This window comes from Melanotaenia boesemani, chromosome 19, assembly GCF_017639745.1.
Source record: "Melanotaenia boesemani isolate fMelBoe1 chromosome 19, fMelBoe1.pri, whole genome shotgun sequence".
NCBI classification, from domain to species: Eukaryota; Metazoa; Chordata; class Actinopteri; order Atheriniformes; family Melanotaeniidae; genus Melanotaenia; species Melanotaenia boesemani.
Window position 1 is genome coordinate 28,197,609 of NC_055700.1, and position 24,949 is coordinate 28,222,557.

General features: G+C 41.4%; 1 protein-coding gene across 2 annotated transcripts in view; it reads left to right on the forward strand.

The window, feature by feature from the left end:
* Positions 1–3,651: 3,651 nt before the first annotated feature.
* ralgps1 (Ral GEF with PH domain and SH3 binding motif 1) overlaps positions 3,652–24,949 on the forward strand; it is a 54,533-nt gene continuing 33,235 nt past the window's right edge. For both annotated transcript variants that reach the window (XR_006008431.1, XM_041969518.1), the window contains exons 1-9: positions 3,652–3,993; positions 7,864–7,985; positions 9,428–9,532; positions 10,078–10,128; positions 10,481–10,564; positions 12,897–12,986; positions 13,650–13,742; positions 14,153–14,279; positions 15,371–15,508. Coding sequence is in view for 1 of the 2 variants with exons in the window: in XM_041969518.1 (XP_041825452.1) it covers positions 7,929–7,985; positions 9,428–9,532; positions 10,078–10,128; positions 10,481–10,564; positions 12,897–12,986; positions 13,650–13,742; positions 14,153–14,279; positions 15,371–15,508 (745 nt within the window). In the remaining variant the exon portion in view is untranslated. The remainder of the gene's footprint in view (positions 3,994–7,863; positions 7,986–9,427; positions 9,533–10,077; positions 10,129–10,480; positions 10,565–12,896; positions 12,987–13,649; positions 13,743–14,152; positions 14,280–15,370; positions 15,509–24,949) is intronic.

Genomic DNA, 24,949 nt, shown 5'->3' on the forward strand with positions numbered 1-24,949 from the left:
CAGTCGGTTTAAAATGAATTTTGTTTAGAAAAATTTAAAATGCACCTCAGAAAGTCTGAATTGTTAGTTGTGGAATCATAAAGATTATAGGTGCGGCATGAAACAAAATAAAAGGTAAATGATAGAATGATGTAATATAGTGGCATCAAATTACTTTACTAAAATAACTGTTGTATTTTTATTCTCTTAGAATGAGCCATTTATATCTACGTGTCATGGGTCCACATACATGGCAGCTGCCACCATTTTTCTAAGGTGTCTCTGAAGGGACAAACAACTCTCTGTGTGAGAAGCTTTAAAACGGCTGTTTGATAGGAGCTAGAGCACCGCTGCGGATAAGTAGCTCCTAAAGGCCCATTTATGCTCCCTTTCGTACGTAAATAGCGACGTCCATTGTTATACATCACCGTCCTCATACGTCCATGCGTGTTTTGCATTGCCATGGTTAAGTCAATTCCTCCACTAGAGGGCAGTGCTGAGTTCAGAGTTCACTCCTGCAAGCCAACATCAGTTTCAGACACCGTTTGGCCGCGGTAACGCATCGTAATAAAGTTGTTTCCCACCACCCAACGCACCCTAAACACTCGCATACAGTCTTTATTCAAAAGCTCACACAATTTCTACAGTAGTTGTGCTTGTCTTCATTCTTCTTCTGCCTTTTTGTTCGCGCCTGATCCTCTTCTTCTCTGGTTTGTTTCTTTCACTGGTTGGCCAGCTATTCTGCTCAGCAACGTCCCCACAATTTCCGGTGGTGTTGCTCTGTCTTCTACGTCAAGCGACGGATAGCTAAGCTCCCTGAAAATGACCAAATTACACACAGAACCGATGCAGAAGATGGATACGCAGACGGACGAACAGTTTCTCCGTCTTATGCGACGAGCATGAATGGGCCATAGAAGAAGACAGTACACATGTACACATGTAGTAGTTACCTGTAGTGCAGTCATCACTGCACCTGAGGCCACTGGATCCCCTCACACAGTAAAATATGGAAAACAGAAACAGGAAAACACTTGGAAGAATTTTGGCCATTGATGGCCACCGTCCATTCACAACATGCTTTACCCATCTTTACCACTAGATGTCAGTAATACTTACACACTGGACCTTTGTGACTAAATGATACCGGGTACCACATCCCTACATTTTTAGTTACTCTTCATAAAGAGTTTAGTATTTTTGTTTTTATCTTTAATATTAAAATGTTAAAGACAATTTATTGATAATTTATTAGAAAAAAATACAGCAGGTTTGATGTTGTCTTGTTAGGCTGCTCTTTATTATCCATTTTAACTGACAGCATAAGGAGGAAAAATGGACTTTCTACAAAAAACACATACATGTAGACGTATCCAGTTAAAATCCAGTTAATTCCAGTTAAATGTTGTGGTTTCACCAATGCAAGACCTTTAAAAAAACACAAGCAGCTTTTTTCTACCGGGAGAGTGAGCGTATTAAATGAACACAGAAAAGAATCAATCTGTATAAAATAAGAATAAAGATGGAAATGAAAAATATGGAGACTAAAAGAAGATAAAAAAAATACTTAACATACGGAATTCACTATAATTTAATATTAAAAGTTATTAGAACTGATTATTTTAGACACTGATTTTACTTATTTCTTTATTGTTCTTGTTTTAGCATTTTTTTTCAGTTGTTTTTAAGTTTGTTTGTAAGTTGGTTTCACTGTTTCTATGTTTTGTTGTAAAAAACAAAAATAAATAAGATTTGCTTTAGGAAACGTAAACCCTGGTCAGAGGAAGCAGATTTCCCTCCATAAACAAGTTAAACACATTCACTGTAAAACACTCATAAATAGAAAGATTACGATGAAATCATAACACACTGATTTATCAAGAATGAAAGCAGACTGACAACTAAAAGTATCAGAATCAGAAATATTTAATCCCAGAGAGAAAATACAGTTTTCCTTTAAACAGATGAAATACAGTGAAAAGAGTAAGAAAAAACAGAAAAGTAGGGATGTAAAATTAGAGGAAACTCATCCACATAAAGGGAGAAAAATAAAGTTATTTTGCTTCTAAACAAGTTTAGACTACAAATACTGACAGAGACGGAGCTGAAGTCTGCTTCCAGCTTGGAAGATGAATAAAGGGCAATTCTGCTGCTTTTTGTGGGCCTTGAACGCATTAGATCAGGTCTTACACACTAAAATTTAAAAGAGACATAAATACTAATTGCAGCTTTTGTGGGAAACATCCAGAAACGGTAACACGTCTGTGTTGGTACGACTCTTTCACACAGAGATCCTGGAAAAAAAATCAGGAGATGTATAACTGACCAGGCTTTTAAGGACTTCTCGTTGCAATGGGAAAATGTGTTATTCTGTTTTTTAGAATCCCAAAAAATTATGACAAATAGTTTTGTATAATAAGCCTTTTAATTCTGATAGCTACATTTTTCCCATAAATGTAAATTTACCAGTAAAATACCATGTTCTACTTCCTATCTTAAAGACAAAGAGCAATATACACAGTCAATATCAGACTCAAACAACAAAAAGGCTCAAAGCAATTTGTACATGTGAATCTTTGCATTTGTTTTTATAATTTTATACTTGCAACCCTGGAAATCTGAATGTAGTTATGTTCAATGCGTTTTTACTTAATCTATTCATCTGTTGTATACTTGTTGTTGTTCAATAAAGTAAAAAATAAAATACAAAAAAAAAAAAAAACAAACAAAAACTGAGTGAAACCTTTATTCTGTTTGCAAAATGCAAATAAAGATCATTCTGTTTGTTTTTGTCTTTTTTTTCTTTAGGCTTCCAGGTCCATTAGATCAGGTCTTGTTATAAATCTACGATTCTCTGGATGTTTAAATACTGAAATCTTAAATTCAGTCAGCATGTGAAAGGTGTAGGTTTTATTATTATTATGAGCAGGACTTGCTCTAATATGATCAGAATGAGAAATAATCAATTCAAAATTATTTACATTTTTACAAATAGAATAACTGCTTAAAAATCAGAAACAGTTTGTTAATTATCTAACTTCTGCTGAATAATTCAGTCCAGTTCTGAAGAGTCTGAATCTCATAGTTTGTCAACAGGACCTGGTCTAATGTGGTCTGAAAAAAAATATATAAAATAATTAAAAATGCAGTGAGATGACCCTTATTTACATTTTCAAAGACGGAAAAAAGGCTTAAAAATCAGAAGGAGTTTATTTATGAATCTATAGCTTCTGTAAAAGTGTTCAGTCCAGCTTTGAACAGCTAAGTGTTGTTTTTGGACAGGAAGCAGTGGACTTGCCCTTTACGCATATGACAAACTGTAAGCTGACTTCACGCCGTCTCGTACCCTCATAATAACATTTTATCTTATAGTGACAGGGACGTGCAAGTCACGTCTCTCTAAAAAGTAGATGCGGATATTTAACTGTAGAAAACCAACAGGATGAGCTGTTTTAAGACTGGTTGGGGAGAGGGTCCTCCTTCCAATCAGCTCTAAGTTTGATTCTTTTTTCACTGTTTCAGGAACCACCCTCATAGAGAAGCTGTGATGAACGTGCAAACATGGAGCCCGTGAAGGCAGCATCGGCTGCACCTGCGTCTGAAAGACGCCGTCTCAGAGCTCGTCTCTGATTGGCCCACTTTTCTTAGAGGCACGAGTTCTCTGTGGAACCGACCGAATGATTAGGCAATAAATCTGGCTGTCAAGATAAGAGCGCCTACCTGTCACTTCCTGCTAGTCATACTTATTCATTCCTGTCCTTTATTTATTTATTTATTCATCTCTGGCGGTGGTTCGGTTCGGCGCTGCCATTTCTGGTTCCGTCTCATGTGTCCAGCTCAGTTGGTGGATCCTGCGGACCGGACGCTCCGACCTTGGCTCCATGTTCGGCTGAAATGAGGAGGAACCGCGAGCGGACCCAGTGAGACGCGGACAGGGTTTACCGAGGACCTGGATCTTCTCTCCATTTAGACCCAGAAGGAGGAAGAGGAGGAGGAAGAACTGCTGCTGGAAAGGTAGGCAGCGCCGCGCGCGCATGTGTGTGTTTGCTGTTATATGAGTTGGAAAGCGCGTGACACACGGAGCTGCCGTCGTGACAGGAGGATTTTCTGCGGACACTGATTTTCTTCCTTTTTGGGTGGGGGGGTTGGTGGGTGGAGGGGGGCTGCAGCGTTCTGTTGAGACAAAAAAAATCCTCCCACTTCCACACCTCACCTGGCCTACACACGCACGCACGCACACATATGACATCACAAGGTGTTGTCGAACCAAAATCGAAAACAACGCGCCACTACACACCAACACACATCCACATTAACACTAACACGCTAATCACACGCACCGACGCACGCACGGTAACACACGCGAACATACACTGACACCCTACTAATAACACACACCAACACACACACACACGAGCAAACGAACTGCATTCAGATGAAGTGTGAACGTTGGAGTTAGATTTTTATTACATTCATTTAATTATGAGTGTTTATTCTTTAGGTTCCCTTTGCCTGTTAAAACATTCATTCATTCATTCATTCATTCATTCATTCATTCATTCTTTAATTCTTTCCATTTCATTGCTATTATGAAACTAAATGTTCTTATTTTGTATAAAGAGTAAAGCTGTAGCTCAGAGGGAAGAGCGGTTGTTCCAAGTCGGTGGATCGATTCCAGGCTTCCTCTGACTACATGCAGAAATGTTCTCGGGCAAAACACCGACCCCCACGTTGTCTCATGAAGTGTATGTCGAGGTGTGAATGTGATAGGTTAAAAAAAACACTAGAAGTGCTGCATGAATGTGTGTGTGTGTGTGTGTGTGTGTGTGTGTGTGTGTGTGTGAACGGTTGAATGTGAATGTGGTTTAAAGCTCTGAGGGGTTAACATGACTAGAAAAGTGCTGTATAAGTACAGTCCATTTACAGTTCGTTGTAACTGTTCTGTCTGTGAGAAGTGCTGGATAAATAAACTTTATTTACAAAGCTGAATTATATTAACAGCACTTGAGAAAAGAACGAATGTGATTCAAAGTGCTGGCTCTCTGAAGCAGGTAGATGATGACCAGATGATGTAGACCAGGGGCATCAAACTCCGGTCCTCACGGGCCGCTATCCTGCAGGTTTTAGTTATTTCCTTGCTCCAACAGACCTAAATAAAATCAAATGGATCCAACAGCTTCTTGTCAACTTCTTCACAACAACCCATTAATTTTAGTCAGGTGTGTTAGATCAGTAAAACAATGAAAACCTGCAGGATACCGGCCCTCAAGGACCGGAGCTCGACACTCCCGATGTAGACGAAAAGCAAACTGGGTCCTGAAAGATGCTGACCTGTTTATTGAGATGAGCCAATAACAGTCTCTGCAGAACTTTCATGATGTGAGATGTTAGCCTTCACCTGACTGCAAGAGACAGAGAAGATAGATAGATAGATAGATAGATAGATACTTTTATTGATCCCAAAGCAGGACATTGGGGGTTGCAGCAGCACAAATTTGTGGAAATGACTTAAAAAACAAACTAAATAATGCAGCAAAACAAACATAGAAATCTATAAACCAGATAATAAACCAAATATACAAATCTATGTACAACATGTACAAATCCACAGAGCAAGATAGAATCTGTAAGAAGAGATGATAGAAGTATATACATTTAAATAAGGATATGCAAAATCAAATGTAAGAAAAACAATGTGCAAACCATCATAGAATTTAAAAAGTAGAATAAAATGTTCTTGTGTCTAAGCAGAGTGATGGAAAGATCTCCTGTATCTGTCCGTACGACAGCGGAGCGTCTCAGTCTGGTAGAAGGAGCTCTGCTGTCTGACCAGTGTGTGCTTGAGAGGATGGTCTGGGTTCTCCATGATGGAAACCAGTTTTTTAGCCACCTTCTCTCCACCACAGTTCCAGCCTTCTTTGTAAGGTTGTTCAGTCTGGTGGTGTTGCTGCTCCGATGCTGCTTCTCCAGCACACAGCAGCAGAGAAAAGCTCACTGGAGACGACAGGCTGGTAAAAGATCTCCAACATGTGTCTGCAGACATTGAAGGATCTGAGCGTCTCCAGAAGTAGAGCCTGATCATCCCCTTCTGGTACACAGCATCTGTGTTGGATTTCCAGTCCAGTCTGGTCCATAGTCCCTCCCAGGTACTTATAGGTCTCAACAACTTCCACCTCCTGCCCCATGATCTTCAGTGGAGGTAGAGAAGTCCTCCTCCTCCAGAAGTCTATCCCCACCTCTCTGGTCTTGGTTACATTCAGAGGCAGGTGATTCCTGCCAGTCCAGTCTACGAACCCGTCCACCAGCGCTCTGTAGTCCTAGACTAATTATAGACATGTTAAAGGTAAAGGCTATAAGACCATCTCCAAGCAGCTTGATGTTCCTGTGGCTACAGCTGCACATATTCAGAAATTTAAGATCCATGGGACTGTAGCCAACCTCCCTGGACGTGGCCGCAGGAGGAAAACTGATGACAAATCAAAGAGACGGATAATACGAACGGTAACAAAAGAGCCCAGAAAAACTTCTAAAGAGATTAAAGGTGAGCTTCAAGCTCAAGGAACATCAGTGTCAGATCGCACCATCCGTCCTTGTTTGAGCCAAAGTGGACTTAATGGGAGACGACCAAGGAGGAACCATTGTTAAAAACAAACCATAAAAAAGCCAAATTACATGTTGACAAGACACAAAGCTTCTGGGAGAATGTCCTATGGACAGATGAGACACAAATGGAACTTTTTACCAAAGTACATCAGCTCTATGTTTCCAGACAGAAAAATGAAGCATATGAAGAAAAGAACACCGTCCCTACTGTGGAACATGGAGGAGGCTCTGTTATGTTCTGGGCTGCTTTGCTGCATCTGGTACAGGGTGTCTTGAATCTGTGCCGGTACAATGAAATCTCAAGACTATCAAGGGATTCTAGAGAGAAATGTGCTGGCCAGTGTCAGAAAGTTTGGTCTCAGTCGCAGGTCATGGGTCTTTCAACAGGACAATGACCATAAACACAGCTAAAAACACCAAGAATGGCTAAGAGGAAAACATGGACTATTCTAAAGTGGCTTCTATGAGCCCTGAACTAAATCCTACTGAGCATCTTTGGAAGGAGCTGAAACATGGCGTCTGGAAAAGGCTCCTTCAAACCTGAGACAACTGGAGCAGTTTGTTTATGAGGAGTGGACCATGCTCCATGTTTCCCAGGTTCTTCTTTAACAGATCAGAACTTTCTGTATGTTTCTTCACAACAATGTGTGTTTTAAATTGGAATGTACCAGTACTGATACCAGTATCGGGTATGGGTCCGATACTATTTGCATGTATTCGTACTCTGTGTTCATTAAAGTGTTTTGATGCTACAGAACTTGATGCCAGTGTAAAAAACAAAGTGCTGTCAAAATGAACATGTTGATACAAAGAGATGAATCTGTAGAATTAATGCAATCATTTTTACAACAAATTTATTTCTGATGTCGTATTAAAAATCAGAATTTAGCTTCTCTCGCTGAGAGAAGCCAGACTTTGGGCATGTAGGTGCTTTGTCACCATAGTGAACTGAATCCACCAAAAACGACTTTATTCTCTTTATTTCTGAAGATTCTGAAATTTTTCCAGGCTTACTTTCAGAGGATGCTGCAGGATGACCCGTCTGATACACCACACACACACAATCAGCCACTCAGTTGTCACATTGTGGTTCACGCTCCTCACCAGTGAACTGTAATGGGATTTTACTGGTACTCATATCAGTACTCTGTTTTGGCAAGAACACAAATGCAGGTGCTTGTACTCGATTTGAAAAAATGGGGTGTTGGTGCATCACTAGTTTGAAGGGTTTTGAAGATGTGGAGTACATCTCTGTTTAAGGCTTCTGTCCTGTGTCTCCAGGCATGGATGAGACTCCACGTGTGTCCTGTAGCTGACCTGTCCGTCCCACCCAGGCCTCTGTGAGCATGTATCGCCGGAACGGGCTCTCAGATGGCACCAGCATCCATTCGGTCACCTCAGAGGTGAGGGGTTTTTCATGTTTCTGCTGCTTTTGGCAACGTTTAAAAAACCCAAAACGTGTGTTTAGTTTGAGTAACAGAGCTTCAGAACGAAGAAGCAGGAGCAGAGATGCTCATCTGCAGAGCTCGGCTGGAACCAGTTCTTATCTGACTTCCTGTTGCCTGTCTATCATCTCCAACCAGTCTGCCCGTTCCCCTCACACCTCTGACCTCCAGTAGTTTCAGCATCTGCAGTTTTATTGTTTTAACTTTAGTATTTGTGGACTTTGTCAGAATAATCTATTACAGTTTGTTCAACATGTTAATCAGGACTGGACCTGTGAGTCAGGTTGAGAAGACATGAAGACTTGCAGGAAGGTGCTTCTGTCAGAAGACCCTGAATGCAGCATGAACTGAGTTCATTGATGAAATACACAGTAAAGAGACTAATTGGAATCACGATGAAAGTGATGGGTAGCAAAGGAACTAATGCTTTCCTGAGATTATGTCTAATGCAGTGGATCATATCGTCTTAAGGCAGAAACCTCCCAGACTTGGACTTTCATATCAGTCTGTTTGCTGGTTCAAAAACAACCTCTTTTAGTACTCGGTGTACAAGCTAAGGATCAAACCTCCAATTCACTTATAGTTTATGCAGGTGGTTTGTGGACTTCTCTTTATTCTTTATATAAATGACATCAACCAAAATATTTCCAGTGCAAGTTTCCATTTTTCTGCAGATGCTACGGTCGTATACATACTCGCTCAGGTTCAAAGGGTTTTAATATGGTGCAGTCACATTTTAATGATTTAAAACTGGTTATAAATGTGACCAAATGCATGTTCTTCCCAAAATCAAAAGCAAATAATCTTCTTGGAATCACTGCGTCTCCAGGCCAACTCACTGAAGCCATTTCAGAGTACAGATACGTGGCTGTTTTAATAGACAACACCTTTACGCCCCACATTCAGCAGCTGGTAAAACCACTTCAGACGTTTTTACCTCAGGATTAAATCCTGCCTGACCTGAGGCTAAAAACAAGCCGGTGGCTGCTTCCTTTATGCAGGAGATTGATTATGGTGATGTTAGTTATATGAATGTGTCTTGATATGGTTTACCATGAAACTCTGAGATTCATCCAAACTAAAAAGCTTCTACCACCACGGTTGTTTGGATGCTGTTGGTGCTCAGACTTCTTTACAAGAGGTTTGAAGCACTGACATGTTCTCATCTGTAAATGTTGCTCAGGCTTCCTCCACGACCCTGCAGAGGATGCAGAGCTGGTCCACTGTTCCATGACTGGGACAAAAACTGCACTGTTCCTCCTCAAACCAAGAATGGACTATATAAAGACCCCCCCTCATGGACTTTACTAGGGCGGCTCACTCGAATAACATTAGCTAAACAGTAGCTGTGATGAAAGTTCTGGTTCTGTAGGTGAGCGTTTAATGTTTGCCTCTGATAGGCCAGCAGCAGCTCGGACTCTCTGGATGGACCTGGTGAGGACTACGCCAAGAGCTACGACGCAGTCGTGTTCGATGTGCTCAAGGTGACGCCTGAGGAGTTCGCTGTGAGTCTTTAAACTCGTCTTCTCATTTCTCAGTCTGTTGCTCGTTGGTGAAAATGTGAGAACTGTTTGAGTAAAACCAGAATAAAATAAGTTTTAATTTTATTTAAGAGTGGTCAGCTTGGTGACTTCTAAATATTTTGTTTCCACATTTGTTAACACATCAGTAAACACTGATCACATCTTCCTGGAAGACGATGGCTCCCTGCTATCCTTCCAGTTTTTAATGAGTTGGACAGTTTTAACTCAGTTTGAGGAGCTTCTGCTTCTCCTTAGATGCTTTCTCTACTTGGTACCAATGATCTGACCCTTCTCTTTTCCACGACCACAGGACGTGTTTTCCCACATCGTTTAGGAAATGAGAAGCGGCTCGTTGCATCAGTTGGGGTTAAATAACTAGTTGCAGCTGAAACATCATCATCCATGCAGGGTTTATCCAATAGGAGGCTCCTACCTGTTTGCTTAGTTAAATGCAGGTGGCGACGCTTTTTCTCTTGTATGTAAAGAGATAATGTTTTTTTTTTTGTTTTGTTTTTTTGTTATTTCAGAGCCAAATTACCCTGATGGATGCACCGGTCTTTAAAGCGATACAGCCGGAGGTAAGAAATGCAGCTTTCCAGCTGCGGCTTAACTCTTAATAAAAGAATTTAAATGTAATTATCTGTTATCATCAATATACTTCATAGTATTCATGATGTATTTGATTGAAAATGTGTGTTATGGTCTGAGGATTGATTTTCAGTTTTTCTCTGTTACCTTTATCTGATCTGGATCACAGATCTCACCTGTGGAGATTCCTGTCTGACATCAGCTGTTTAGTTTCATTGTTCTGAACCAGATTGTCATCATTTTTTCTTTCTTTCTTTCTTTCTTTCTTTCTTTCTTGCTTTCTTTCTTTGGCCGTTGTCGGCCATCTTTCTCATCATGAACTGTGATTTTGTGAAACTGCAGGAACTGGCCAGCTGTGGGTGGAATGGGAAGGAGAAACACAGTTTGGCTCCTAATGTGGTTGCATTCACACGCCGGTTCAATCAGGTAAAATTTCTGCAGCAAAAATGATCCTTCTCCGTTCGATGTGCTTAAATACTGACTTTTATATAAATAGATAATATATGTATTGATTGTACTAAAGCTCCTTACCCTGTTTGTTCTGTTGGGGTCCCTGAGGGTTCTTTGATTTTTGCACCATGTTGAACCGGATATTTGTCTGAACATCAGTGTTGTTGTACACAGATGATGTTTTCATTTTTACTGACCTACATGTACAAAAGCATCTTTAACTCTTACAACTGCACTGAATAAAGTTCAGGAGCAGCTTTTTAAATCATCTCTTATTGAGTATAAGAATGTGGTGTATGTGATGTTTATAAAACAACCGGAAGTTAAACATGTTTTTGTGAGAAGAAAGAGCTGGGCCTTGTGAGTTACTTTAATTATAACAGGATTGTACCAGAATCCACATTATGTAAAAAAAAGAGCTCAAACTGTTGAATTTAAACAAATGTTGTCATTTCTGACAGTCAGTGCTGCTAAAATGTACATTTTTATTTCCAATGTATGATTTTTTTTTTCTACATCAAATTTTGCAACATGGTCATTTACTGAAGAACAAAGATTAAATTAATAGAATAAATCTTTAAGAAAGTTCTCAAGGGTTTGTTTAGAAACCATTCGCATCTAATCTCAATAACATCCAAGAAAATATTTTCTTAGTTTTCAAAATGTTATAAATCTGAAAGGAGCTTGTTTTGTATACAAGTTCTTCGTGGACATCCTCCTCCTCTTCTAAATGCAGTAAATGCCTGTTTGTGGTACCTGGGTCACTATGACTGAGAACCTTTTGGTACCAGATATATTTGACTGGCTAGTCTGTTTACATTGTGTTTTTTGTCCTGATGTTCATTAACCTGCATTTTCCCAAATGGCTAAACTAATTAAATATCTAAGTGAACCTCTTCATCACAGACTGCCCTGTACAGGAGGCAGCATGAGATCCTACTGTCTAAAAGATGTTTGAAGACACTAGGAAGCAGCAATGTTAACATGTAGCACAGCAACATGACAGAGAGACACTCCGCTAAAAGACTTTACCAACTGGCATCCAAACCAAACACAGTTCAAACTCCAAGCAGTTCTATGTGAATGTAGAAAACCATGAGAACAGCTCCGTCCACTTTAGAGCTTCACATGACAGCAGAGACTCTGCTGGTTCCAGAGACGTTTGTCTCATCACGGTGGGACAGAAACTCTGGAGCGAGCAGCCAGGACCAGAAATCAGATAAAAAGTTTTATTCCAGCTCTAAAAACTCTGCTAGTGTTTCTCCTACGACTCTGCCTTTGTTTGAAATGAACCGTGAAGGTCCTGCTGGTTTCCATGGAGATGAAGGAGGTTTTATGGTGAAGGATTCACTCTTCCTATCATAGACTATGTTGGCCTTCACTTCTTTCTGGACCCTCATGGTGGTTCTAAGGTGAATGTGGGGCTATCCCTGGATCCTCCTGACTCTGACCATTGATAGAGGTGTCCATCATCATCGGCTGATGGCTTCCTGAGATTTTTACCTGAGTAACATCTCTATTAAACACCTGGAAACCTGCTCAGGTTCACTTTTTACCTTTTACTGTAGCACAGTTCCTCCTCAGATATTACTTTACTCATTCCTAGATCAACTGGGCTTTTATCCTTTGGTTTTGCTTAAAGTAATGTGGTTTTCTTTTAGGAAGAGATAACTATTTACATTTTCTACTGTGTTCCAGGTGAATTTACTCTGACACAGTAACACAAATCTTAATTCTGACCCTTCTCACATCCCTCAGCCTTCTGTAGAGATCAGGGTTATACATGCAACCTTGTAGTAGTGAAGCTGTACTTTATTTATTTTGGGTATGTCATGCCATTTCAGACAGGAGGAGAAAAAAATAGACCCCATAATGAAGAGGTTCTATTCTATTCCACAGTCATTTAGCAGACGCCTTTCTCCAAAGCAACTTTCACTTTTATCAGTTATTTTTGATGTGTAACCTTTTCTAGTTTAATTGCTGGTAAGTATAATGTTTATCTTTTATGACCTCATAAAGCAGTTTAACTCATTTTTACATGTTACTTGTGACCTTTCAGTTAGTAAAATAACGTTGAGCTGGTTTATTGTGAAGCTGCTCTGGTAGACTGACATGAGTCCTGGCAACTAATAAAGCAGAATGAGTTTATTCCAGGATCCAGGGAAAAAATAAGAGGATGAAGAGAAACCAGTCTTCTTATTTGTGCCATCAAGTACACGTTTATTTAGAGTGTAACACAAATTAAAAGAGTAGGTCTAAGTCACGTGTTTGTGTTTCATGCACATTTACGTCCGTTTTCATGTTTTAGGTAAGCTTTTGGCTGGTCAGAGAGATCTTAACTGCCCAGACGCTGAAAATCCGAGCAGAAATCCTGAGCCATTTTATCAAGATAGCAAAGGTGGGTTCAAGTTGCACGATTTTGTTTAATTCCCTAACAAACATACACTGTGATCTGATATTGAAAAGATATGTTTGCATCATCTAACAAGTTAGGATTGTATGAGGCTGTAATGATGTGGCTATTGGGGGAGAAAACTTTTATTTTGTCACAATATGAACTTTCTCAATGGATTTGAACACAAGCTCAGTTCCAAAAGAAGGTGGATCTCTGTGTAAAATGTAAATAAAACCAGAGCACAATGATTTCCAAATCTGTTTTATTCCCAGTAGAAGATAAACAACATATCAGATGTTGAAACTGAGATTTAGCCATTTCATGGAAAATATGAGCTCACTTTGAGCCAGATTCAGGTCTGGACCCAGGTCTTTCTGTGTGGAGTTTGCATGTTCTTCCCATTTATGGGTGGGTTCTGTCTGTCGGTACTCCAGCTTTCTCATATAATCCAAAGTCATGCATGTTATTTTCGCTGGTCTCTTTAAATTCTGAGTGGTTGTTTGTGTCTCTGTGTTGGTCATGTGATGGACTGGCCCGTCCAGGTGTACCCTGCCTCTTGCCTAGGGGGTACTGGGAGTGGATCCAGCTCCCCCGTAACCCTGAATGAGATAGAAAATGATGACATGAAAAAACTGCATGTTGCTCACATGATATCCGTGTTCCCAGAAACTGATGGAGCTGAACAACCTTCATTCTCTGGTGTCCATCGTGTCCGCTCTGCAGAGCGCTCCCATCTTCAGACTCAGCAAAACATGGGCTGTAAGACAACCGACTCATCAACTCACTATTTAAGCTTTAAAAGGTGTTGGGGATATCACAGGAGCTAGTTCAGTCATTATTAATGAATCATTTATAAGTAGCAGGTGTCCAAATATATACCAATAATGCTACTTACTAATGCTAGCTACTAATATATGTTTTAAGAATATCAAATATTGATAATAATAATAGATATTCGTGTTTTTGTGCACCACCAGAAAGTAAAGACCGAATAACTAAACACCAGTATCAGTAAAGCAGGCCGATATGACACCGACATGTACACAATGATGTCAAAGCAATTCTTTCAAATAATACAAGATAATTTATTAAAATTAGAGCAAAAATGATTATAAATAGTAATTATTGTCTACTGTATATCACACACTCTAATTTCCTGTATGTTGTAGTTGGTAAGTCGGAAAGATAAGGCCACATTTGAGAAGCTAAACTACTTGACATCCAAGGAAGAGAACTACATCCGTATGCGGGAGTACATTCGTTCCCTGAAGATGGTTCCCTGTATCCCTTACCTCGGTAAGTCCTCCGTCTCACAGTTATGACAACCTGCCGTCAGTCTGGTTTTAATCAGTGGTTTCAGTGTTGAAGCTGGGTATCCGTCCGTCTGTTGTGGGCAGGAATTCAGTTGAACACATCAATCCATCAGAATGACTTGTTGGAGTTCAGAGCATTAACGGGAGGATTTACACATTTTCTACACAACAAACATCGTTATTGATATATTTGTTTTTCTATTTTTTCTTCTTTTTTATTTCAGTTGCACAGTTACTGTATTGGAAAAGGGAAACTTTTCTACTTAATGTCATCTTTCGTCTTTACTGAACCTCCTCTCTTGTGGTAAAATCAGTTGCACAAGGAACACATGATTTTCAGACTATGAGACAGGACTCGTGATACATGCTTGTCTTCTTGTATATGTTGTTGCTAACTCAGATATGCAGATGAGTTAAAATCAATCTGTTGCACAGCGTTATTTCTCCTGTCCTTCCCAGCAGTTAAAATTTCAGAATAAAATAACAGTGTTCCCAAAACGCTGTGAAACTGGTGGTGATTGTAAAAGGTACTGTAAATGGTGAGATGAGGGGAACCCTGGTCCCAAACACGATGTCTGTGGTGGCTTTAAAGTGGGGGATACTTTGTCCCATGAATCACAAATCTCATGTATTTAACAACCAAAAAGCACACAATCACCAATTCTAAAAAGAAAAAACAGACTAAGAGAACTTGACAACCTTCTATAAAAGTGAAGAAAAGAAGACATGTGAGACACAGAGAACTTTAAATGTCTTCATTTCCAGCCATTTTTGTGTGCTGTTCTTGAAGCCACTGATGTGTGATGGATGCTTTGGTGTCCAACCAGCAACGGTGCAGCTTCTCAACCTGCCCAGATTTTATCTATTGTATAAAATGATTTGAGTTTATAAAGCGAAGCACTAAAACAAGCTTTGGATCTCTTTACAAAGCACTTTAAACGTTTAAATATGCTTTGGCATTGAAACGTTTTCAATCCTTTTTGCCCTGATCATTTCTAAGTGTGCTTTCGAAGCAAAGTAGGCGTCATTGCTGGGTTTCATGAACTAATTTCCTCTCTTTTGCCGCCTTCACAGGAATCTACCTGTTGGATATGATCTACATCGACTCAGCCTATCCTGCGTCAGACAGTATGATAGAGACAGAGCAGCGGACCAATCAGATGAACAATCTTCTGAGAGTCATTGCTGACCTGCAGATGTCATGCAACTATGGTAAGAAGTAATACATCACCTAGTATATTTTATCTGGTTTTCTGTGCACATGCAGATCAGCTGAGCAACCAGCAGTCATGTGGGACAGTGCATCTGGGCAGGTTTAAACCCTCCATGGTTTTTCTATCACCACAGATGGTATCCCCTCGATGTGGGTGGGATCAACTGATTATCACTGAAGCTGTAACACTGACTCAGCAGACACTACTGTTAGAGAAGAGAGTGGTTATTACCCTGTATGCATTTGTGATTGGCTGGGTCACACATCTAGAAAAAACATGAGGGACGACTGTAATTACTCTTAACCCTTAAAACACCAGGACAGTTTTTGCTATGTTTGGTCCATCTGCTTTTTTTGTAATGTAAACCAGTCTGTAGAAGCTGAAGCTTTTAATCCCAGTATAAACCAGTCTGTAGAAGCTGGAGCTTTTAATCCCAGTATAAACCAGTCTGTAGAAGCTGGAGCTTTTAATCCCAGTATAAACCAGTCTGTAGAAGCTGAAGCTTTTAATCCCAGTATAAACCAGTCTGTAGAAGCTGAAGCTTTTAATCCCAGTATAAACCAGTCTGTAGAAGCTGGAGCTTTTAATCCCAGTATAAACCAGTCTGTAGAAGCTGGAGCTTTTAATCCCAGTATAAACCAGTCTGTGGAAGCTGAAGCTTTTAATCCCAGTATAAACCAGTCTGTAGAAGCTGGAGCTTTTAATTCCAGTATAAACCAGTCTGTAGCAGCTGAAGCTTTTAATCCCAGTATAAACCAGTCTGTAGAAGCTGGAGCTTTTAATTCCAGTATAAACCAGTCTGTAGAAGCTGAAGCTTTTAATCCCAGTATAAACCAGTCTGTAGCAGCTGGAGCTTTTAATCCCAGTATAAACCAGTCTGTAGAAGCTGGAGCTTTTAATTCCAGTATAAACCAGTCTGTAGAAGCTGGAGCTTTTAATTCCAGTATAAACCAGTGTAGTGACTTCCACAGTCACTATTGAGGCAAAAGGATGGGTTCTGTCTATTTGTTTGACGCGCCGTCCATGTCCGAAATAAAAACGCTCTTCCTCCTGATGCGTTATTTCCTTTATTGAGAATCTTTCTTTATTTGCAGGATGCAGCAATCCACTTGTTTGACTTAACATGTGATCTTTTATAGACTTTACATATACATTGGTCTATCCAGCTCAGCGTGTTAGCGTACAAGTTTTTCCAAATAAGTTTCAGCGGTCAACAAAAATTACGGCTACCCAGCCCTCCTCTCTCTGGCAAAACCACCTGTGACTGACTGACAACTCCTTCTTAACCGTTCCTCCCATCACCTACCGCATCCACGTGACCCCATGCTGCGAATCACCATGACAACCAATGTAAACAAATCATCCACCCAGTGCTCATTACTTCAAACATATTTTATGGCTCCTACACACCAGCCCCTTATTATTGAGAAATCTCATAATAATTACCTATATTAAACCAAGTTGGAGACATAAAATACATGCAAAAGACAAAGGTGTTCAACAAACCATCATGCAATAGCTCACAATAACCCCGGTAATATTCTAATTAACCTTAGAATCCATCTTCAAATCAAAGAAAAATAAAAGGAGAGAAAAGAAAACTTGTAAAAAGTCCAAAAATCTGCCAACAAAATCTGAACATTTCAAGTCCAAAAGTCTAACTGTGATCAGCCTCCTGCAGCAGACACAGTTTCGTGATAGGCCGATCCACGCAGCTAGTCCGAGTCTTGATACGGACTTGACGAACAAATCCTCTTCGATCCGAAAAAGTCTCCATCACTCGTCCCATTGGCCAAGAGTTTCTAGGTGCAGAACTGTCCATGATGAGAACAAGGTCTCCCACACTGAGGTTCCTCTTCACTCTAGTCCATCGCTGACGCTCCTGCTGTTGCAGTAAGTATTCCTTCACCCATCTTTTCCAAAATAAGTCAGACATATATTGGACTTGTTTCCATCTTCTACGTGTGTACACATCTGTAGATTGGAATACTCCTGGTGGAAATGATGGTGAAGTCTTTAACAGAAGAAGGTGATTTGGAGTCAAAGCTTCCAGGTCGTTCGGATCCAAGGAGGCTTTAGTGATTGGACGGCTGTTAATGATGGCTTCAACCTCACAAAGTACTGTATGAAGGCCTTCTTCATCCAGGTTTTGTACCTTCATAATAGAATTGAGTACTTTGCGCACTGACCTTATCAGTCGCTCCCAAGTTCCTCCATGATGTGAGCCTGCAGGTGGATTAAAAGTCCATTTAACTCCTTTCTGTAGAAGAACATCATTAACTTTCACCTGATTCCACTGTTCAATAGCAGTTCTCAGCTCACGCTCTGCGCCCACAAAGTTGGTTCCATTGTCAGAGCGTAGCTCACGAATCTGTCCTCTTCTTGCAATGAAGCGTCGGAGTGCATTAATGAAGGAATCGGTATCCAGCGAAGGAGCGACCTCAATGTGAATGGCTCTGATGGCGAGGCAGGTAAAAATAACACCGTACCTCTTCACGAGGCTCCTCCTACTTTTCACTTGAAAAGGTCCAAAGTAGTCAACCCCCGCCCGAGTAAATGGAGGCTCGTCTGGTACAATTCTATCATTGGGCAAGTCTGCCATCTGTTGGTTCACTGGCAGAGCACTTAGACGTCGACATACAACACATTTGGACAGCACCTTCCTTATAGCTGTACTGACCCCAACCATCCAGTACCTTTCCCTCAGCTTAGACAGCATGTGGTTACGACCAGCATGTCCCACCTCTTGATGTACATGTCTAAGCAAAAGTTCTGAGATATGTTGGTCCTTTGCCAGTATTATAGGATGTTTGGTCTCAACAGGCATTGATGATCTACTGAGCCTTCCACCAACTCTCAGGATTCCATCTTGCAACTGTGGGCAGAGCTTACGAAGATGACTGGATTTCATAATGAGCTGTCTTTTCTCCAGGCTGGCTAGTTCCTCAGGAAATCTCTTTCTTTGACAGAACTTGATGATGGCAACCTCAGCCCTGTCCAGTTCTTCCACTGAAATACTCCTAAACACAGCAGTCCTCTTGATGTTGCTTAGCTCTTCTTCCACAAAAGATTTTGGTTGTTCTTTGCTGACCTCAGACTGTGATACGGTCAGTTGTAATTGTCTCCTCCTTCTTATACTGGACAGGAGCAGATCCTTGATCCTTAAAAGCCATGCAACCGATTTCTTAAGGCGTGTCCAGGAGGAAAAGTATTCAATCAGGCAAGTCAAAGGATCTTCTCTGACCGACACAGCAGCCACTGCTGCAACTGTTTTTACCTCAGGGTCATCAGGTGAAAGTTGACTGATATCATCTGGGTCAGCAGGCCACTCACTCACGGACTGTAGAAGATACTGAGGCCCTGACAGCCACATAGCATCCTTCAAAAAGGTGTCCACTTTCACCCCTCTTGAGGCTATATCCGCTGGATTTCTAGCAGTGTCCACATATTTCCATTGTGCCGAAGATGAAACCTTTAGAATCTGCGAGACACGGTTTGCCACGAAGACCTTAAACCGTGAAGTCTCATTCCTGATGTATTTGAGTACAGAAACACTGTCTGTCCAAAACACAGATTTCAGAAGTTCCATTTGCAGCTCCTTCCTGCAGAGCAGATCAACTCGGCTGGCCATGGTTGCAGCAATGAGTTCCATTCTGGGGATGGTTACAGATTTGAGAGGAGCAACACGAGCCTTTCCCATTATAAATGCACAGTATAGCTTTGAGCAGGTGTTTTCAGACAGCAAATAGGTCACTGTTCCATACCCATCTTCACTGGCATCACAGAAATGATGCAACTGGGCCCTCGTGACTTCCCCAAATCCTGCAGGTTTCAGGCATCTACTGACTTCCAGCCTGTCCAGCATATGAAGCTGCTGCAGCCATTTTTGCCATCTTTTGGAGAAGGGCTCTGGTACAATGTCATCCCATCCAAGTTCACTCCTGCATAAGTCTCTTAGGATTTTCTTGGCAGTTAAAACAACAGGGCTCAGCATTCCTAGGGGATCATAGATGGAACTGACTATTGAGAGAATTCCCCTTCTGGTGAGTGGTCTGTCTTTGAGTGCCATCTTGAACTTGAAAGAATCTGATTTTATGCTCCACTCCACACCCAGTACTCTCTCTATGACTGGTGACTCCAGCTCCATATTCAACCCCTCCATGCCTTTTGCTCTGCAACTGTCCGGGATGACTTTCAGCACGCCAGGCCTGTTGCTCATCCACTTTGTTAAAGTGAATCCTCCTTTAGAGCACAGAGAGACCAGTTCCTGATACAGTGAAATGGCTTCATCCTCAGTAGATACTGACACAAGACAATCATCTACATAAAAACAGTGCAATAATTTGTTCACAGTTTCCCGATTGTATAGATGTCCAAAGTCCTCTGCACACTTTCTGAGGGAGAAGTTGGCACAACTAGGTGATGATGTTGCCCCAAACAGATGTACTCGCATCCTATATTCAGATGGTGGTTGTTCCACATTACCTTCTGGCCACCAGAGGAACCTTAGCAGGTCTGTGTCATCATGCGGGACCAAAACTTGGTGGAACATGGACTCAATATCACCCATGATTACAACAGGCTCCTTCCTGAATCGTGTGACCACTCCTATTAAAGAACTAGTAAGATCAGGTCCCTGTAGAAGCTGGGCATTCAAAGCAGTACCTTGATAACTAGCTCCACAGTCAAACACAACCCTGAGTTTTCCTTTGGTGGGATGGTAAACACCATGGTGTGGTATATATCTAACTTTACCATCACTACGATCAAGCTCTTCTTCAGGCACCTTCTCTGCATAACCTTTAGCCAAAAGTTCATTCATGAATATTTTATATTCTGAATAAAATGGTGCCTCCCTTTGAAACCTCCTTTTAAGAAGGCTTAAGCGTTGTTGGACAACCTTCTTGTTATTTGGCATGATGACATGGGCATTCCGTAAAGGTAATGCAATCTGGAAATGACCATCCACGTATTTGGCAGAATTTGTGACCAGTTCCAGAAACCTCTGATCCTCTCTTGACATTCCAGGCTGCTCATCAAATTTGTTTTCAGGAAAGTCATTTTTGAACTGTTGCTGCCAAAGTTCTTCCAGGTTTACAACCGAAACTCGGTTGACTGTTGCATGTGGCTGCTCCTCTCTAACGGTCTTTCCACAGTCTCCTGCAAGCGGTCCATTGACTGTCCAGCCCAGCCTTGTCCTAACGGCATATGGTCCACCATCGACACTGCACACCACTTCTAGTGGCTCCAGGGCCTTGGGAATATTAGTTCCTATCAGGAGTTCTATTCCTGCATTGATTTGAGGCAAGTCTATGTGGTTTAGATGTGGCCATTTCTTAATATCCTCTTCTGTTGTAATATTTCCTGTATGTACAGGCATGGACTCCTGTGTGTACACCTTTGGCAGCTCCAGAAATTCATCTCCTTCAAGTGCTGCAACCTCCAGTCCTAGGATTTGATTGCTGCTCACAACCCTTTCTTGTCCCATGGTTCTAAGGAGAATATTTCCTTTCCTTCCGACAAGGTGTAGTTTGTGCATCAGCCCTTCAGTGCAAAAAACTGCTGTGCTTCCCTGGTCCAAGAAAGCATATGTTGTTATAATTTTGCTTCCTTTCTTTGACTTTACTTGGACTGGCACAATAGGCAGTTTACATTCCTGATCTCCAGCCCCTGTAAGACCACTTGACATCAACATGTTGTCCACACGTGGCTGTGTATTCCTAGCAGTTTGTTCCAAGGGTACACATTCTTTGTGGAGGATAGTGGGATGTTTCCGGCCACACTTGGAACAGGAAATCCTTTTGCGACAATCTTTACTGATGTGTCCTATACACAAACAGCCAAAACAGACGCCATTTTCCTTTAAGAAGGTTATCTTCTTCTCGTGTGCCATTTTTCCCAGCTGTGCACATACATCCAGCAGGTGTCCTCCTCCACAACAAATACACATTTTTCTTCCAGGTTGATTGGTTTCGTTGTCCCTTTTCACAGACTGAAGTTTGTTTTCCACAGGTTGCACAGTGGTGGCGAAGCTAGTCCCTTTGGTTCCTGGTCGAATTTGGGATTTAGGTTTGTTCATTCCTTTAGTTTGTGGTGAAGGTGGAGAATCTTGTATATTACCAAATACAGGATCTGTCAGTATTCTTATTTGTTTTTCAATAAATTCAGCAATATCTGTAAATTTGACTCGTCGTTTGTGTCTTTCCTGCAGTTCACACACATGGCTCCTCCATCGGTCTCTGAATTTATATGGAAGTTTTTTAATGATGTTCACCATGTTGGAGGGCATGTCCAAATCATGCAGATACTGCACATCCTCCATAGCATTACAACACCCTCTAAGGAAGAGACTGTAGTTCTGAAGAGCCTTTACATCCTCTGTTTTTATCAGAGGCCATGAGAGGGCTTTGTCCATATAAGCAGCTGCGACCTTCTGTTCATTGCCGTAATGCTCCTTCAACAGCAATTTTGCTTTGAGATGGCCACAGTCTGGGTTGATATGTTGACAGCTTCTCACCAATTCCTTTGCATGGCCTTTAGTATGTTGCTCCAAAAAATATAAACGATCACAGTTATTGGTTGTGTTGCACTCAACTCCATTCTCAAACGCCTTAATAAAAGAGTGATACTGAAGTGCATCTCCATCAAAAATAGGAATTTCTCTCTTTGGGAGGACAGAGAGGCATTGCTGTTGGATCAAGAGAGCTGTTATTTCATTTTGTTTTCTCATTACTCCAACAACATCATTTTGTGGTTCCAGATCCAGCACATCATTTGCATGAGATGTACGCTGAGTATATTGATCGAGTGAGTTTGGAGGAAATGTTGAATATTGTTGGGGGTGATCACTTGGAGAAAGTTTAGTCCTTGCAGCTACATGCTTGCTTTTCTGCTTTGCTCCAAGTTGCATTTCAGCATTAGCTGCGGTATTTTCCTTTACAGAATGGAGAGGGATAAATTCATTTGCATCAGCGTTTAGTGGCTGTTTAAACTGTTTCTTTTCTAGGTATGAATTCATTCCATCTGAAACTTTTGATGATCCTTTCCTGCTTATTGTGCTTTGAGTTTTGAGAACGTTGAGTGTTGCCATTTTTTCTGCTATTTCAGTGTCCAATTGTAGCCTTTCCTTTCTTTTACGCAGCCGCTCTTCCTCTTCTTCCAGTGCATGTTTTTCATCCAGTAATTTCTGCTTCATTGTTAAAGCTGCCAACTCAGCTTCAGCCATTGTTGTGGAATTTTTAGTTATCAAAGATCACACACTAAGTGAGAATCGAACAAAGTAGTTTTATTAAGAGCCGGCCGGCAATGAGAGTCACACAGTCAAAGGAGTTTGTCTGCGAGAGTCTGCCAGATACAAGTGAGCTTAGTTAATATACCAGGCATGAGCTGATAACATCACAGTAGGAGGTCATTGTTTTAAATTTCTCACATAGCTGTTAACAAATGTTACGGAGTGAAGGGTGCAAAGGAGGAAGCTCATTAAACTCTCAACATCTGTTGGGGGGATGAGAAAGGGGGGGGAAAGTGTGAGAAGGAGTTCTTATCTAAATACACAGACATACAAAGTGTAACCTACAAACTATAAGGGTATATGAATAAATTTTCCATTACAATCCACCCCTTTGATTAAAATGTAACATATTAATCACAATTAAAGAATAAAGAAAAATTCACTCAAGGAATTCCAAATCACCACTGTCATAATAGGGAGTGATATCCTCTGGGGTATAATGATGAACATGGAAATTAAATGTTCTGTTAAGCGTACATTTGATCAGAGGAAGAACACAGCAAAAAACAACTAGAACACACAAGAGAAATATAGTCAGGAGAGTAGTAACCCTGGTCAGAACCAAGATCCAGGAACCACTAGTAAGCCAGTTCCAGAAATCCCACTCCTTAGAGGGCAAACTAGCATTGTTGCGGTCGTGTAGGGTGTCCCAGAGATCAGTAAGGGCATCATGAATCACAGACAAGTTAGTAGATGTATCAGGGACAAAAGTACAACATTGATCTCCAATCAGAGCGCAAGTGCCACCTTGTGCAGCTAGTAGAAAATCGAGGGCCATCCGGTTTTGTAGGGACATTATTCTCAAGGCTTGGACTTCCTTTTGCAGCAAGCTAAACCCAGAATCCACCAGAGAGGTTAAATTTTCCAAAGAGATTGATAGATCTTCCACAGTCCATGCTAGTTCCCCAACCCCCCACCAGGGCAAAGCCATCATAAATCCTTTCATCTGTGGAGAGAAGATACCGCGTTTAACACGATGGGGGTGATGAAAGGGTTCGGGAAAAGGCCGCAATGTACCATTTGGGGTTAGAGTAAACGCAGAGACATCAGGGAGCAGATAAGCCAGATAACATGTTCCAGACCAATTGACAGGAAGGTAAATATAAGAGTGTCTGCCACATGTCCAAACCATGTTCTGAGGACATCCAAAGCCGGTATCTGATGGGATATAAGACCAAATGGTGTTAAGAACAGAATTATTGTACATAGGAAGGTCAGGAAAAGGTAAGAGAGCTGTAAGGTTAAACACAACGACTCCTGAGGCCCACTCTGTAGAGGGAGAACTATCAGGGAATAAATCACGAGGATTTAAAGTGAACGGGTCAGAGCGTTTGGGGCAAGGTGAGGATATACATGAGGCTGAAATGATACGCTGACAACCTAGAGTGTGTCCTAAAAAGAATAGTGCATCTGTCCCATTTCGCTGAAAACAAAGAGGTGGAGAAGAATATGGATTTGTACGATCCCTTAAGCGGAAGACAGTTCTGGATGAAACACAAGTGGAGTTTGTGTTGCTGGAAAACTCAGCTGGTCTCCTCCAGGAGAGGGGAGGGCGCTGGTGTGGCCAAGTAATGTTCCTAGGGTGTAATCTATTACCCATGATCAGAGTCCACAAAGTGGTATTCAAAGGGACTGGATATGGAATAAAAACTGATTGAGTGGGTGTGGCATGCGGCACCAGTCCACAAACATAGCAACTGTCATTTGTCAATTTATGAGCAGACAAATTGGCAACTTGCCACCAAAGATTCTCAGTGTGATCATGATGCTGAAGGATGTGGTTATCTCGGCGGTGCCTCCTGAGGGAGGGTGCTTCTGTCCCCTGCAGTCGTCTGGCGGGTTGGGACGAAGCTGGGGTGCGTTGTGTCAGGTGAGGTCCGGTTGGATCCAGGTACCAGAGGAGGGAGGTGATAAGGATGAAGAGGATGACGCACGACCATCCCCTCACGGCAGTCTGGGTGTACTTCATGTTGTCCCGTGGAGAATGGACCATCTCACACGGGGCTGACCTCAGGGATTATTCTGCCCTGTGGTTGAGAGGTCAGCTGGAGTTGGGGTACTTTGAAACCTTCTACAGTGGGACGCGTGAATCCACGTGGACCTTTCAGCGACCTTCACGGCTGTATGAGTGACCAACAGGACCTGGAA